The sequence below is a fragment of the Cylas formicarius genome, unplaced genomic scaffold (assembly GCF_029955315.1).
Source record: "Cylas formicarius isolate icCylForm1 unplaced genomic scaffold, icCylForm1.1 PGA_scaffold_10__41_contigs__length_53128322, whole genome shotgun sequence".
Lineage (NCBI taxonomy): Eukaryota > Metazoa > Arthropoda > Insecta > Coleoptera > Brentidae > Cylas > Cylas formicarius.
Genome location: NW_026844214.1, coordinates 48,400,536 through 48,417,140, shown reverse-complemented (window position 1 = coordinate 48,417,140; position 16,605 = coordinate 48,400,536). Strand labels below are relative to the sequence as shown.

General features: G+C 33.7%; 2 protein-coding genes across 2 annotated transcripts in view; both read right to left on the bottom strand.

Moving 5' to 3' along the window:
* LOC132708033 (hypoxia-inducible factor 1-alpha) overlaps positions 1–14,232 on the bottom strand; it is a 200,761-nt gene extending 186,529 nt beyond the window's left edge. Inside the window, exon 1 of the mRNA XM_060680132.1 lies at positions 14,033–14,232. Within this exon, the coding sequence (XP_060536115.1) occupies positions 14,033–14,073 (41 nt within the window). The 5' untranslated portion in view covers positions 14,074–14,232. The remainder of the gene's footprint in view (positions 1–14,032) is intronic.
* A 1,284-nt stretch (positions 14,233–15,516) lies between these two features.
* Positions 15,517–16,546, bottom strand: LOC132702890 (protein SCO1 homolog, mitochondrial). The gene has a single exon (XM_060671749.1). It carries the CDS (start codon positions 16,472–16,474, stop codon positions 15,695–15,697), a length of 780 nt encoding a protein of 259 aa, XP_060527732.1. The 5' UTR covers positions 16,475–16,546; the 3' UTR covers positions 15,517–15,694.
* Positions 16,547–16,605: the final 59 nt, after the last annotated feature.

Sequence of the window (16,605 nt, the reverse complement as noted above, 5' to 3'; positions counted from 1 at the left end):
CTATTTGCTAGACTAGATCGTTTGCATAACGACGATCGAGAATCGACGAAAAAAAAACCAATAAAGCAATATTTTCCTCGAAACTACCCAGAAGCGACATAAAAACTAAAAATTAACGGACCGTGCAGTGTAACCCATACACGTGCCGACTTCAGAGCATCCGACCGTGAAAACCACCCGATATCCGTGTGATTACGAATTTCATCTGGTCACTAGTCACTGGTCGCTACGCTTGGATTGGCCAGACGGCGTGTCACTGCTATAATAGACAGTTTAAAATTCTTATATAGGCTACCATTAAAACGTTTTAAAACTTTTAGTGTTCAAAAGGAAAAAGAAAATCAGCAGACAATAATCGTTGAATAACATACAAATAATATAACTTTATTGTAATACGTTACAATGAAGAAGCCATCTTCAACCTACAAACATTCGTTTAGAACCGCTACAACCAGCGAAAAGACGTTTTATGTGCTTTATAGACTACTAGAAAGTCTTTAGCAGCGTTAAGCATGGATTTTCGAAATAATACTGTCGACTTCAAAACAGCGACACCACAGTGGGATTTGCAATAAAGAAAGGTGGAAGGAGAGGGTATATCCTTTCTCCTATACTTTTTAACCTGCATGTCGCTAGGGCATTTTCCGAAGCAAGTGAACTCCCATGAAGTAGTAGTTAAAGTTAAGCTAAAGCATAAGAACCATCAGCATCTGCCATTCAAGTTTACATGGATCACATACAGACTGTGAAGAGTATTGTGATGAACTATAGCAATGATAAAATTGTTATTGTTGCGGACTATAATCTTTAATTAACAATTTAACAACAACGATAAACAAGTTTTGTTGCGTAACGAATTTGTATTCTTGGGTTTGTCTCAGTATAACTGTGTTTCGAATACAGTGAATAACTCTATTCTGGATCTCTGGTTTTCCAACCTTTGAGTTCTAACCTAATGAGTGTAATCCTTTAACAACCTGTGATAAGTACCATGCTTTGCTACAATCTTTTTTTTAATGTATAATAGTGAGTATGTTAATATCGAACATGGTGTTTTAGATAATTATTTATTAAATTATAGTTGGGTGGAGTTATTTTCTGGAGAATTTAAATGATATTGTTGATAGATTTTATGATATATTATTTGAGGTCTTTGAGGACTTTGTACCAAAATATATAGCTAAAGTCTTCCTTTTCTGTTTGGTTTTCACCAGAGTTAAAGAGAAAGGTTATTGCCAAAAAGATTGCGCACAGGAGATATAGGGAGATTGATCTCAATGTGTCTGGTAGGAGAATTCGGGAAGTTTGTCAGGCTTAAAGCACATCGCGGAAGTCAAATTCTCGAAAGTATGTTCCTTGGAAATAAGCACGCTGAGGGAGGTCGGGGAGTATCCGAACTCTTTCCATCACATTTTGATTCAATTTATAGTAATTTTCGGAGTATGAAAAGTGATCAAGTTTTTGGTGGATGGAATATACAGTATGATTTGGCTGAGCCAGAAATATCCAAGCGACACTTTGAGGATGTCATTAGCCGGGCTAAATTTATGTTAGGTCTGGTGAGGAGAATATCTATAGATTTTGAGACTTGTCATGTTTTACAGTTCATATATCCGATCCATCTTGGAGTATGGGTCAACGCTCTGGTCTCCTTTTCATGATATTCACAAACGCCGGATTGAGGCTGTGACAAATGGATGTCATTCAAGTAGGGGACTTCAAGGACTGGCTACTCTCGAGGAATGGAAAGGAAGTCTCGTGCACTGGGTAACATGTTCAGAATATGCCTTTAAATAGGTTGGTCTCCTCCTCTGTAAACCAATACAATACGATTGATTATTTTGCTTTAAATAGCCGTAAAATTAAATTAAGATTTTTTTTTCATCCTTACGTTAATTAATAATGTTTCAAATAGTGAGCCATCTTTAGTGTCTCTTAATCGAATTGAAGCATTGAGAACATTACAAAGCACAAATGAAATGGTATTACGAAAAGCGAACTCTTATCTAGAACACATATTACGCGGCCTCAAATACCAGAATTGTGGTAAAGATAGACGGTAAAAGGGCACTGGCATAAAACAGCATTCCCGCAATATAAGTGACTGATGTAACATACAAGACTCTGTTTAGAAGGGCCGAAGATAACACACCATAAACTCCAATGAACATTGTAAATCTTTCAGAAAGAATAATAATATACATATTGTACCATTTAATAAAATCGAGTTAGTTCTATTTAAAATAATCCAATATTTTGAACAATTTGTAGCATATATTTCTAATTCCGTTACATATCTTTTAAGTCATCTTAGAATAACAGTAATATCAAGTAAGAGTGATCTAAAAATAATGGTCCTATCATAATAAGTGTAAAAACTAGTTTTTTTTTTAGAAAAATTAAGATATTGGAAAAACTATTAGCTTTAGGAATGTATTATTATTAACAAAAAAGTTCAAGAATTTCAAAACAAATTCAAAACAAAATTTATATATATATATATATATATATATATATATATATATATATATATATATATATATATATATATATATATATATATATATATATATATATATATATATATATATATATATATATATATACTATGTTGCATTATTTGGAAACCCGTTTGTTGCTTGCAATTAACTAGGAAGGGTAAATCTTACAGCAATTGATCGGTTGCTTGTACTGCAGTCACTTAATGATGAAAAGTTCAGTGTTAAGTGTAACCAGAAGCTTTCGACGGTTTACATCAGAAGACACTTTTATTAAAATTAGAAAAGATGGATCGGCGAGGAAATGCCTTACATTTGATTGGATCATATCTAGAGAATAGTACTCAACAAATATTGTATAGAAGTTTGACTTTTAGTGGGGAAGACGCTGATAAAATGTAATAAATGCTTTTGATGGTCTCGATAGTTACTTCTCCAGCCATTAAATATGCATAAAACACAATGGCTTGTGTTTGGCAATCGTACAGACCAGTCACTAATATTTACATATAATGGCATATAAATTAATGCAACTGAGTACATTTCCTTTCTTTCTTTCACATCCAAAGGCTGGTAATTGCTAGGAATGTGAGTAGCAGTGCTGTACTGATGAATTACCACGCCTTCAACTATTCCGATTTTGGCAGGATTCTGCTTCTATAAAAAAAGTGTATACGTATTATCGTGAAACGAGCTATCGAGAAAGCTGTAGACCTGTTTTTGTGATAAATTGTATTCTGACCCTTGCTACTAAGTGTGTGCTTAAAAACAGAGATCTCTCTCTTGACTCGGTACAGGGTTATTCATTATATTTTAACACCCGCCTAGAGCGTTAATTTTGAAAGATAGAAAAAAAAGTGTAAATACAGAACTTTGAAGATTTTTGCTCTGTTATCTTATGCAAATGTTAGAAAAAACGAACGACGATCACAAGCTGTCAAAATATATAATAATAAATATATATTATTATTTTTTCATGATTTCAAAAACATAGTTTACTGACATTTCATTTAGCCGTTTTTGAGATATTTCGGTTTAAAAATAATTATCATTCGATTTCGAACCACATTATCTATGTTTGCAATTGTTCTAACAATATTTTACTTCTGACAACTAATCAAAACGAGAAATCTGCAGGTAAGTTAAATAACTTAAGATATTTCAAATGTCATATTAGGAAAGAAAAACGTCAAACAATAAAATTATATTATTTAAACAATAGAAATATCAAAAATGTTGAATTTTACTATATAGGACTTTCCGAATAATTTTTTAACGTCAGGTATAGATTATCCAGGATTTTCTAAAAAATATGAAATATAAAAATTAAAAAAGTAGAAATCAAAGTCATGATGTCAAAAGTCGTAATAGTATAATAATTTACCTTGAAAGTAAAGCAATATATTGAGGTCTTCATCAAAATTTATTTCTATTGTCCTGGTCTTCCACTATTTCTTTCCTCAAATTGTTTAACTTAATTTTTAATTGCATTTATTTAAGGACGTGACCATTTTATATGACTAATGTCGAGAAATCGAAGGTGAAAAGTGAAATATCTCAAAAAGTGATTTATTCTCAGTTTGGTTTGGCAATTCATCATGAATAGATTCACGCCTGAACAACGCTTGCAAATAGTGCAATTTTATTTCGAAAATAATGGTTCTGTGCGGAATACGTATCGCGCACTACGTTCATTTTATCGTCGACAAAATCGTCCATCAGAGCAGTTAATTCGATTAACCATGGAACGTTTTCGCACCACGTTTACTCTTATTGATAACTGGCATCCCCACAGATGCCGTACGGTACAGAAGAAGCTATTGCTGCTGTAGAGCGTAGCATTGAGGAAGACCCGAATGAGTCCATCCGCCATCGAGCACAGGAATTGATTTGTGTCCATTTACTTTATGGAAGATTTTGCGGAAGGATCTTGGTTTACGTGCTTACAAAATCCAACTCGTGCAAGAATTGAAGCCAAACGATCATCAAATAAGGCGTAGATTCGTCGAATCGGCTCAAAACGAGATTGCCGTTGTTCCCGATTTTCATAAGCGAATTTTGTTTAGCGATGAAGCGCACTTCTGGTTGAATGGCTACGTCAACAAACAAAATTGCCGCATTTGGAGCGAAACTAATCCTCAAGTGTATGTCGAAACACCGTTACATCCAGAAAAACTGACTGTTTGGTGCGCTTTATGGGCTGGTCGCCATGTCCAGGAGATGTGGTTTCAACAAGACGGCGCAACATGTCACACAGCTCGTGCCACAATCGACTTATTGAAAGACACGTTTGGTGACCGCCTAATTTCACGTTTCGGACCTATGAATTGGCCTCCAAGATCTTGTGATTTAACACCGCTAGACTAATTTCTGTGGGGCTATGTAAAGTCATTGGTCTATGCGGATAAGCCACAAACGCTTGACCATTTGGAAGACAACATTCGAAGTGTTATTGTTGGAAAAAGTCATCGAAAATTGGACGTCCAGATTGAACTACGTCCGCGCCAGCCGTGGCGGTCATATGCCAGAAATCATATTTAAAATGTAATACCACAAGATTATCTTTCGGATAAATAAAATTGATGTCAATCGAATAATCCATCGTTGTTATATTGCAACTTAAAGTTCTATCGATCGATTCTAGCGATCGTCGTTTGTTTTTCCTGACACTTGCATAAGATAATAGAGCAAAAACCTTTAAACTTTGATATTTACACTTTTTTTACTCTTTTAAAATTAACCCTATTGGTGGGTGTCAAAATATAATTATGTAACTAATATCTCGTTTTCTCCATGTTAAACCACGCAATGTCCCCCATTTTCGCACCAACCACCCGGTTATACCGTCTGACACCCCCAACCAATGGGATCTGTCTAGAACGGACATCGCTTAAATAAGGCGTTGGCAAAATCATTTCGACGCATTCTTAATTAAGTTCCAGCGCTCAGTCAGCTGATCCGAATGAGCTCTGACCCGATCGAATAATGTTCGAGTGTGCCAATCGCGATAAACAGGTACATACGACCCGATAATCGAAAATTTTACGATTTAGAAGTCCGACGAACATGATCCTAACAAAGGTATTCTGCTACAATCTAAACCGCTTTCCGCAACGAAGAGACGAACATTTTTTTCAAAAATCACGGATATAATTGGAAATAGATGGCAACTACATATTGATATCTAATAATTAATAGCAAACAACAGCGTGGTATGAATCTGACGAAAACATTTTTTAATAAGCTTTCGATGTAACATTAATACTATCTAAATGCGCATCTATTTCCAGAGTACACAAACATATAGCACACTTGAACCTCGTTGAAAAAAAAAACACAGTATAAGATACTTATTTCACGGCAATGATAATAGCTACGTTTCGAAGCTCCAAACGTTTAGAAGTTCTTTCAATTCTAAACGCATTACTTTTGTTTATTTTTAAAACTCAGATGCAATTAAATTAATCAGTGTGCTTAGTAAAAAGTCTGAATATCACAACGTGAATCTAAAAGTAGATGCTTTTGAAATCTCTCAATTTTCAACCTATAAGTTTACAGGATCATTTTATTATTTAGCGCCTTCGATATTGAATACAATGTTTATCATAATATATAATAATATATAATATAATAATATAAAAAGTCAAAACCTCCTAAATCCAATATTGCAAAGCCTGAACGCATAGCCCTAAAATCTCTAAAAACCAATCCAGAAATCGTAATAATAAAAGCAGATATCAGGAAAAGATTCAAGATATTCTTACAGATGGATCATATATAGTCAACTTAAGATTCACAAACCAGGATTACCCCTTCGACCTATTGTCAACACCATTGGTTCTCCAACATATTCTCTATATCTATTTTCCTTATTAAAACCCGTACAGGGAAAACTAACAGTTTCGTACTTTCGTACTTTCACTTCGTTTTACAATTTAAAAGCATTTACATTAGATACACAAGATATTTTAGTTAGTTCCGACGTAGAATCCCTCTTTACCGAAGTTCCTATTCCTGAAACTCTCGACATCATTTCAGATATATTAAAATCCGAGAATCTTTAACCAAACCTTCTCACCTTAACTGAAAAAGGCTTATGCAAATTTTTGAACAAACGTCGGGAACAGCTATGGGTTCTCCACTATCACCAGTCATCGCGAATATATTTATCGATGCCTTTGAGAAGAAAGCTCTCGACAGCTTTCATCTAAAACCAAAATTATGGAAACGCTACGTCGATGATACTTTCGTTATTTGGCCTCATGGTCAAGAAACCCTAGTAGATTTTCTTAGGCATTCAAACTCAATACATCCTAACATACGTTTTACCATTGAGTTGGAAACTAATAATAACCTTCCATTTTTAGATATTGTTATCGATAGAAAATCAGACCTAACATTGGGTCATTGTGACACAGACCGATACCTTAATGCATGGTCACATCACCATCCGGCCCAAAAATCATCGGTTATCAACTCTCTTGTTTACAGAGTCGTAAAACTATGTCAGCCTGAGTCACTGAACCCAGAATTAAAAAGCCTTACCTCTGCTCTTATTTCTAATAATTTCCACATTAAAGATATTAAGCGTTCCATCAAAAAATACGCTTCACCACAACCTTCCAATAGCAATGAGGCCGAAAGCAATCCTACACTTGCCACTGCGGTCCTTGCTTACATTCAAAACATCACTGACCACATATCAAAAGTTCTAAAGAAGTATAACGTCAAAACCAGATTTACCACTTGCCCAAAAATCTCTCAACATCTTCGGTCCATCAAAGACCAAATTCTTTTGAGATGCCAGGAGTTTACAGCATTCCATGCATATGTGGTAAAGAATACATTGGAGAGACCGGACAAAAAATATCAACTAGGCTCAGAGAACACGAAAGAGCCGTACGACTAAGCTGTTGCCGAACACACTCATGAAACCCGACATAAAATTTTATTCGATAAAACTAAAATTCTTGCATGTAATCAGTTCTTCTACCATGGAAAAATCCGGGAGTCTATAGAAATCTATAAACGCGACTCAGGTCTCTACCTGTCACCAATATGAGAATCGGTCATCCGAGACGGTGTTTATGCCTTTCATTTAGCTCCGCCTCCTCAAACAATATATAAGCAGGCACAGAGTAAAATACGGGCCAGTTTCAGTCAAGCTCTGATGAAGCCAACTGGATGATTGGCGAAGCGTCAGCAATTTCCACTCAGCAATAACCGACGCAGGAGGAATTCAGAAGTTTTGAAAAAGTATTAAACAAACCTCTTTGAACGAAATATTAGAAAGGATTTTTTCACACGTTGGTGCTGAATTGCTACAGGACTTTTTTCAGTCAAAATGGTTTAGGAAATACTTCGTTTTCAGCTCTTGCTGAAACTTGCAACTTTAACTTATCCAATACATCTTATACGCTAATGGAATCAAAAGGAGAGACTGGAGCATTTATTTATCAAATGTCGATTGTATGCTGACATAAAAAAACACTCGCGAACATTAATGATCTGATTAACTCTGTTGATTATCATTGCTTCAGTCGCTGAGGTAACATTGTGAAACTTATTTCAAATTTCAAAAATCGCGTTAAAGGTGCGATCTTTCATTGCAAACGTAATTCATTTTTATTGCATTTTTTTCCAAGCAACCTTCCCCTTTTTAATGTACGTTTATCCTGGATGCAATAATGATGATGATCATTTAGGTTCCGTTCAGAAACTTACACACTATATTGCACGTTTGAAGTATAACTGCCCTCTGTGAGTATCGTATGATGTTCTGAAGATTTCTTGGGAGATTCTTCGATATAATCCCTTCAGGCGATATCACCAATCAGCTGCCAATTGTTCTTGACCTCCACCGTCAGCTTTTCGAATATTATCAACCTCATTTCAACCTCAATTCTGCCGATCTCGCTTCCCTTATCCTTGTCAATGTTCACAATGTCTGGTCTATTGTAGTCCACTACAGTACACTACCACTCTGGTTCTAGAACTGCTAGTATACTATTATTATCACTATTATTATTATTTGTTATTCACCTTGAAGACGGGGTTGCCTTATGCCGGCTAGGTAAGTAGCAAAACATGATGCTTCTTCTATTGCATTTGTTTTTGTCCTTCTTACTATGTTACGGATCGCCAAAATCACGAACTTCTCCATCTCAACATAAGAGTTTGAGTTAACTAGATTAAGCTTAAGAGACTTCGGTATTTCTCCTGTCGCGCCGATTCCTATGGACACGATCATCACCCTCATCTCCCGCCAGAACTGCCTTAAGTCGCTGGCCAGAGGTATGTTTTTTTTGTCTCTCAATCTTATTTTGGCGAGATCAATTGACTTCTCTCTCTTGTTATAGATTAGAATATCTGCCCTGTTGAGTTAGACGGTGTAAAATCACTTTTAAAATAAGGGCGTTGAAACCCTTTCGCAAGAGGGAATAAACACTGTGTTATTTTTTTTCTCTCGACCCCACCGACTACCATTCAACAGCCTACTCGAAACATAAAAAAAATAATATTTATTATTGACTTTCCCCTATTTTCTAATAATGTTCCCAAAAAATGATAACAAAAATATAACTAAGAGGCGCGATACCGAGTGATTTTGGAAAACAATTAATAAATCAAGAATTATTAAACATCAAAATATATATTAAAAAAATACGCTATTTTAAAACCTCTTCTTAAAAAATATAATGATTGTCTCATTGTCACTATTAAATAAATCTTTCTTCTTTCTTCAGATTTAGATAACTTATTTAATGTAGAAGTTAAATAAATAAAAGAAAACTTTTTCTAAATTAAATTATTTACCTGTAAAACTTTAACCACATAATTTTTAGATACATTAAATTAATAGAAAAAGGCATGTTAAGGACATTATAATTATTAATATAGATTTCAGACGCCACTATACAAAGAACTTTAACACTATTACAACCAAATATTTGTTTAGTAATTACATATTGGCTTTTTTTATTTTAATTTGTTTATCATTTCATTTTTCTTTAATTAATAGAAAGTGTTCAAAATGTCAAGGAACAGATTTCACAGAGTTGGTAAATTAGATTTCACGAGTGATTTATCAGCACCACCTATCGTTTGTAATAATATTACATGGTTCGAGAGAAAGATCCAAATTATATGGGTATAAAATGCTCAAATAAATTATTAACAAATAAATAATATAGAAATCAAGAAATGCATAGCGACTGTACAGTACACCTCGAAAAAAATGGTTAAAACAATATATTAAAATCTTTTTTGCTAAACCAAAACTACGGGTCTGTGAAAGAATTTTTTAAATATGAAAACATAAAATAATGCTCGATTGTTGACTGTTTTTCAACATTGTATGTATAAAATCTGTGACTGAGTAATATTTTCTGTGTGATATTTAATATACTACGTTTTCCTTGTTGCGGATCTCACAGTATCCCATCCCATACTATTTTGTATACGTTACCTCAGGTTTTAAAAACTGATATTTGAACTTTTTAAAGCCTACCGTTGCAATTACTGTGAATTTAATTTAAGCGTATTTAATGATATTTTTTATTGCGAATTTAAAAAAATAAAAGAAAACTTTTTCTATATTAAATTATTTATTATCATTAAATTCATAGGAAAATGCATGCTAAGGACATTATAATTATTAACATAGGTTTTAGACGCGACTATACAAGTAACGTTAATACCACTACTATTAAATTGGCTTTTTTTTTAATTTAATTTGTTTATCATTTAAATTTTCTTTAATTAATAGAAAGTATTCAAAATTTCAAGGAACGGAGTTATGATTTTACAAATATTTCACGGATTTCACAGACAACACAGATTTCATAGATTTTATATTCCATTTATATAACATTAGGAAAAAAATAAGCACCACCTACCGTTTGTAATATTACATGTTTCGAGAGCATTATCAAAATTATATGAGTATACGGTGCCTAAATAAATTATTAATAAATCAAGAAATATATAGTGCCTGTGCGGCGAACCTCGAATAAAATGTTTTTTGCTAAACAAAAACTACGTCTTAATATGTTCTTCAACTTTATATGTATAAAACTATGGGCCTGTGTAACATTTTGTGTGTATAGTATAGTATCTCATCCCAGTATTTTGTATACGTTATCGCAGGACGTAAAAACTGAAATACGTAATTTTTAAAACCTATCATGGCAATTACAGTGAATTTTACGATATAACCTTCAAGTTTACCCTGTTTAAAGATCCCTTTTATTGCGAATTTATATATCATTACTCTCTCGCATTGCGAAATATAGTGTACCTACCATTTTTTAACGTCGAACGGAGGGATACAAGGATCCGAGGCAAGGCCGTAACGTGTCCCGTCAATGGAAACTGGAAACTCGAATCCGCCGTTCACGAGACCGTAATAATAAACTGACATTTTCCGAAATGCCGGCAGGGGTTTTTATTCGAAAAACGCAAAATGGGACGATGCCAACGCGCGAAACGTCCAACGACCCGTTAAAAACTGGACTTTTGGACCGAAGAATTGACAAATCGAACAAGAAACAATGTCCGGGCCTTAACGACTGACCCAATATAACTAGAAACCGCTTAAAAACTAATTCCAAATACATTTAAATCGTCATCGGTGGCGTAGATAAATCAAATGAAGAGGAATATCAGTGGCGCAGCGGAAAAGTACCCGCTTATTTGGGCAGTAAAGACAGAAAGAATGGACCACGACGGACTTCAAAATTGGAGTATAGTCTGTTCATAGATATAAGAAAGTGACCAATTGCTTTTGAATGGGATTATCCAAGGGTAGTCATTAACATACAATGCAACAGGATTATTACCTAAAGTTTCGGAATTTAAATTCAGATAAAATTATGGTCCGTAATAGAGAATAATTTTATACCTACCTGTGTTTAATATTCTTATATACTTAGTTTAAGTTTATTAGTAATCATTCTTATTTCGTGTGTAATACAGCGTGTGTTGAATCGTGTGCGAATTATGCAAAATATGTGCGAGTCTAGTGTATCTCAGGAGATGCTCCCGCCCAAATGTAGAAAACACTATTCTATTGAGACTAAGAAAGTTATAAACAATGTTTATTTGACTCTCCTTGAGCGTGGTGCCGGCAAGCAAGCATCTTTAGAAGAAACGGGCACATTGACGAAAATTCCAACATCAATGCGCAATTCATATTTAGTTTTAGCTAAGTGCATTTTTGATAGTAGTCTTTGATCTCTGCTGACATGCCTGAATATTGAAAATAATAAACTTCTCTTAATTTGTTTTATTTACTACCATATCATTTAATTCTCATGTCATTTACTTTTTATTTGTTAAAATTTCGTTGAAAAGAAGTTATTTTTTATTAGAATCATAACAATAAAACAACAACAAAATGTTGCGAAATCATGCAAAATCGTGTGGAAATCACTGATTTTCGAAATACTGTCACAATTTTGACCATTTAACCCCAGCGTATATCCTTGGATGATAGTAACAACATAAGTTCTGGCGACTAATTTTATTTAATATGTATTTATTACTTATATAATTACAATTATACAGTGCACAATACAATAAAATGTATTCATACATACATAATTTTATACTCTTTTCAATTTTAATGGCCTATACTTCAAAATAGAAAAAGTTTGGCGCACACCACATAAGCCAAATCCATGAGGTAAAAATCGGCAAAAATATATTATAATAATGGTAGAAATGCAATTGATTGCATTGCACCAATTGAAATGATGAATGCGACCATGGACAGAAACGTCACAGATATCTCGAATTTGTATATACAGGGTGATTTTGGAAATTGTGCAGGTTTAGAATAAATAAACTCGATTATGCTTTAACTTATCGAAAAGTTCTGGAATCCAGTGGCGTAGTCAAATTTCTTCTAAAACTCTTGCTAGATTTATATATTATCCAAACTTGTGTTTTTTTAATGTCTCGTTAAATAATTTTATCAGGCTTCTTAACTTTCCAAAAACATATAACGCGTAACGGTTATCTGAAATACAAAGCATATATTTTTAATTAGATTCGATTAGATTTTTTCCGTTTTTTTTAAGTGTATTTAAAAAAATTCAGTTACTTGTCAAAATAAACTTCTGTGTATGTGTGTTATATTAAATGCGCATTGATAATAAAACCATATTATATTCAATTTCTGATAGTCATATTTTGAGCGAATAGTAACCATATTAAAAAACACAAGTTTAGTTGGTGTATAAAAATTTGCGAGTCACAGAAGAAAACTGACCACGTCCTGAATCCTATGTAAAATAAATTGGGCACACTGTACACCCAAATACTTTCTGATATATGAAGATGATTATTGGAATGAATTATACATGAACCGAGAAAGTTACGTGCACTTTTGAAAATTTTATTTTGATTTCTTTTTCCAAAAAGGGAGGGGGGCGAGGGGTAAATCGCGTGAAATCTGGTGTACCAGCTCAAATTAATTTCCTTCTAATTGTAATTTTCTTCATAGAAAATTAAGAATAACCGAAATTCTTAACTAAATGTCTTTAAAATGCCCGTTTTTTCCAAGAAAATAAAATTGAAAAAAAGAAAAAAATTAATTACAAAAATTTTCCACATAAACGGAAAATTATTTTCTAAAATCGGTGAAATCTAAAAAAAAAATAGAAATCTGTGAAATCTTATAGAATCCTTAAAATTTGAATCCGGTGAAAGCTTGCGTGAAATCTGTGAAATCATATGACTGAGTGAGATCGGGTGTACCAGTTTTGGATGGTGATCATGGAAAACACAAAAAAATCCTTCGATTTGTGTGAACCACACAAGATTATTTCAAACTAAGCAAAAATAGATAATAATATTCATTGGAAGTTGTCAATAAACCACAACTATTTAACTATCGAACCAGCCTAACTAAATATTTCGCAAAACTTGTTTTCCACAGTCCAGCGCACGTAAGTTCTAAACCACGAATTTTCATGTTTTGCTGGAATTAACCAAAACTCTATACGAGCTATGTATACTCCAAACTGAGCTAGAAATTACATAAAAAATCATAAAAATGATTTATTAATTGTAGAACACAAACCGAATTTTGTGGAGAATACTAAAAAATAAGTATCTGGTATTCTATGGTAATCTTACGTACGACTTACGTCAATTTTGAAGGGCACAACAAACCCCATCTAAGCTTAACAATACCCAAAAAAGGTTCAAAAGTAATTAAGTGATTTCCTTTAATTCAATATTAATTACTTAACAATATTTGCCGAATTATTGGGCGTAAGGAAAGCGAAGCTCTCCCATGCCCGCAAGCTGTACGATACCAAAGGGAAAGTAGGTTATAAACAGCTCCGCCAGCAAAATATTTCAAAATAAAAACAATTCCCGAAAGCTGTCTTAATTTTGACAGATATTCTCAAATTAAAAGCAAGAACGTGGAATTCTTTATGAGGACGAAACGATTAGGGAAATATATGTTGGAAAAGCTCCTAGAAGTCAACAATGTTTTAACGCAAAGCTAAATATACACTAACCTGCGCTTCTCCTTTGGGGCCTTCGGTTTAGTATCCATCATAAAACGTATACTTCTTAGACACTGCCAAGGAAGTAAAAATTCGATCACATCAAACAAACAAATTCACTCACGAGGAGACATTCACCATTAGAATAATATTAATTTTGACTCTTGACTGACATTTACGACTTCAACGAGAAGATCATTGAATACTGAATGTCCGTACACACCGCTGAAATTCGAAATTCTCGCAGACCACTTGCAACCAATAGCGAGCGTTCTGTTAAAGAGCTGACTCGGGAGAAAAGTTCGAAGTGACGTAGGGTGGACGCCGTGTGCACCGGACTTTAGAATCACAGAACAGTGAGGTTAGTCTCGATTAATCTCGATTTTATTACGAGGTTGAAGATAGTAGGAATTACCACCCATTTGTAATGATGTCATGCTGATTTCCAAAAACGCATGTTTGTAGCAACATTTTTACCATACGTTGGTGTCCAAAATTATTATGTTATGAGAATATTAAGAACATTTCCTCAGTAAAGTATAATTTCATTTTTGAAGGTATTTTGCTGTTAATAACTTTCAACAAGTTGACAAATCAATATTTTTGACCTACAGTGACGGATGAATAACCTTAAATAAATAGTAAATGAATATATTATGTTTTTGACTACATTACAATGAATAAGTAAAAGTTTGGAAGAAATAATTTTAAAGTTATTGTAAATAAACAAAAAATAATCGTAGAAGCAGAAGATATTTTGCTTGTACTCGATAAAAGTTATACAGTCGATATGTTTCCGCACATTCGCGAGAAAGGTCACAATCAGTAAAAATTAAATAAACATTAAAAAAAATTAGATGTGGATGTTTAAAGATGAATAAATATAGTATGAATCCATTCCATGAATATTTTTTTTGTTTTAAGCTCTTTGGCAGGGCGTTATGAGCTCTCGGAGCAAAGTTTTGAAAATATCTTTTTCTAATTGATTTTATTCCTTATAATTATATATATTAATATAAACGAACGAAAAAATTCCGACTACCGTTTTTCTTTTTTATTCTATGCTCTTGCGTCTAGTCGTCTGACGTCATCTGACTGTAGGAATGTGTTTTTTCGTTATGATCCGCAAAGATTTATTTAAGTTTTCTGAACTGTATCATACCAGCCAATATAATATAGTTATCTATGAACTGTATTGTCGAAAAGAGCTCCTTTACACTGTTGTTTTAAGACTTGATAAATACAATAGGTGTAAATAATTCGTCAAGTTTATTGCAGTGTACTTTGTTGGTATTTAATAATAATATATTGAATAAGTTAAATGTTAAATTCACGATGTGACATCAGTAAGTATATTCTGCCCTGCCATGGAAATAGCATATTACAAAGGGATTAGTGCCAATAAAGTACCAATAAAACGTAATAATTTTGTGCGCTATTTATTGGACATATACTTTCGGAATCTTTATTAGAAGCAAGAGAGACTATTTTCAAAATTAAATTAAGCTATTTTTATTGAAATTTTGAACTTTTATGTAACAATATTGGTAACATTAAATAAATGCTCAGAATATCTTCATATATCTTAAGTCCAAACTGCAAAAGATAAGTTTATTGATACAGTCACAAAACTGGTCAGCACACTTTTTTCCGCAACACCTGTGGATCGTGAATTTAACGTTTGTTAATTTCATACTTTCCAGCATGGATTTGAATCGAACTTGAAATCTCAGGGGCGGTACGATTCTGGCCATAGTAATCCACAAAATCCCCGTCTGGATTTAACAAATACATAATTATGCTGTGGTCTACGATGTAATCACTATCTTTATCCTTTGGCCCGGCACTAAAGTATACCCTGAAGACCTTACATACATTAGCGATTTGCTCTTCGGTACCCGTCAAGCCTAGGAGGTTTGAATTAAACTCTTTGCAATATTTCCCAACAATTTCTGGCGTATCACGGTGGGGATCTACAGATATAAATAATGGCTGGATATCAGGTCCATCCTCTATAGCCTTCAAGTCGTTTATTACCGCAGACATTTTTTCTAATTCATCCGGACAGATATCGGGGCAGTGTGTAAAGCCGAAATAAATGAGCAACCATTTGCCGAGAAAATCGTCCTTCTTCCTTAGTTTACCGCTGGAATCGACAAGCTCAAACGGACCTCCAATTGCAGCTTTGCCCAACATTCTAGTCCTTTCCCTTTGTGCCGCAGCTTCTTTTTCCCTTTTTAAATAAAACATAAATCCGAGGAGACCGCCTCCGAGTACCGAAGCAATAGCTAAACTGCGCCATGTTACCGGCCCTACACCTTTACCCAAACTTGGTTTTTTGGACCGATTAACGGATTCGTTTGAGTAGTTCCTGTAAAAATTTGGAAACCTAGTTTTCGTAACATAAAACGTCCTCGCTCGAGCCACCGACACTATAGTAAACGTTTTAAACATAATTTTCAAATTATTATTATTTTTATATTAAGTTTGGTTAACAACAGACATCTGGATGTATTTACCGGTGAGTTTTGACCATAGAATCAGACAAATAATTTTGTGGTCTGTGACAGAAATTTTCTTATTCT

What these genes read in the sequence shown, in the direction of transcription:
- LOC132702890 (XM_060671749.1), bottom strand. Translation starts at nt 16,474, where the DNA reads ATGTTTAAAACGTTTACTATAGTGTCGGTGGCTCGAGCGAGGACGTTT.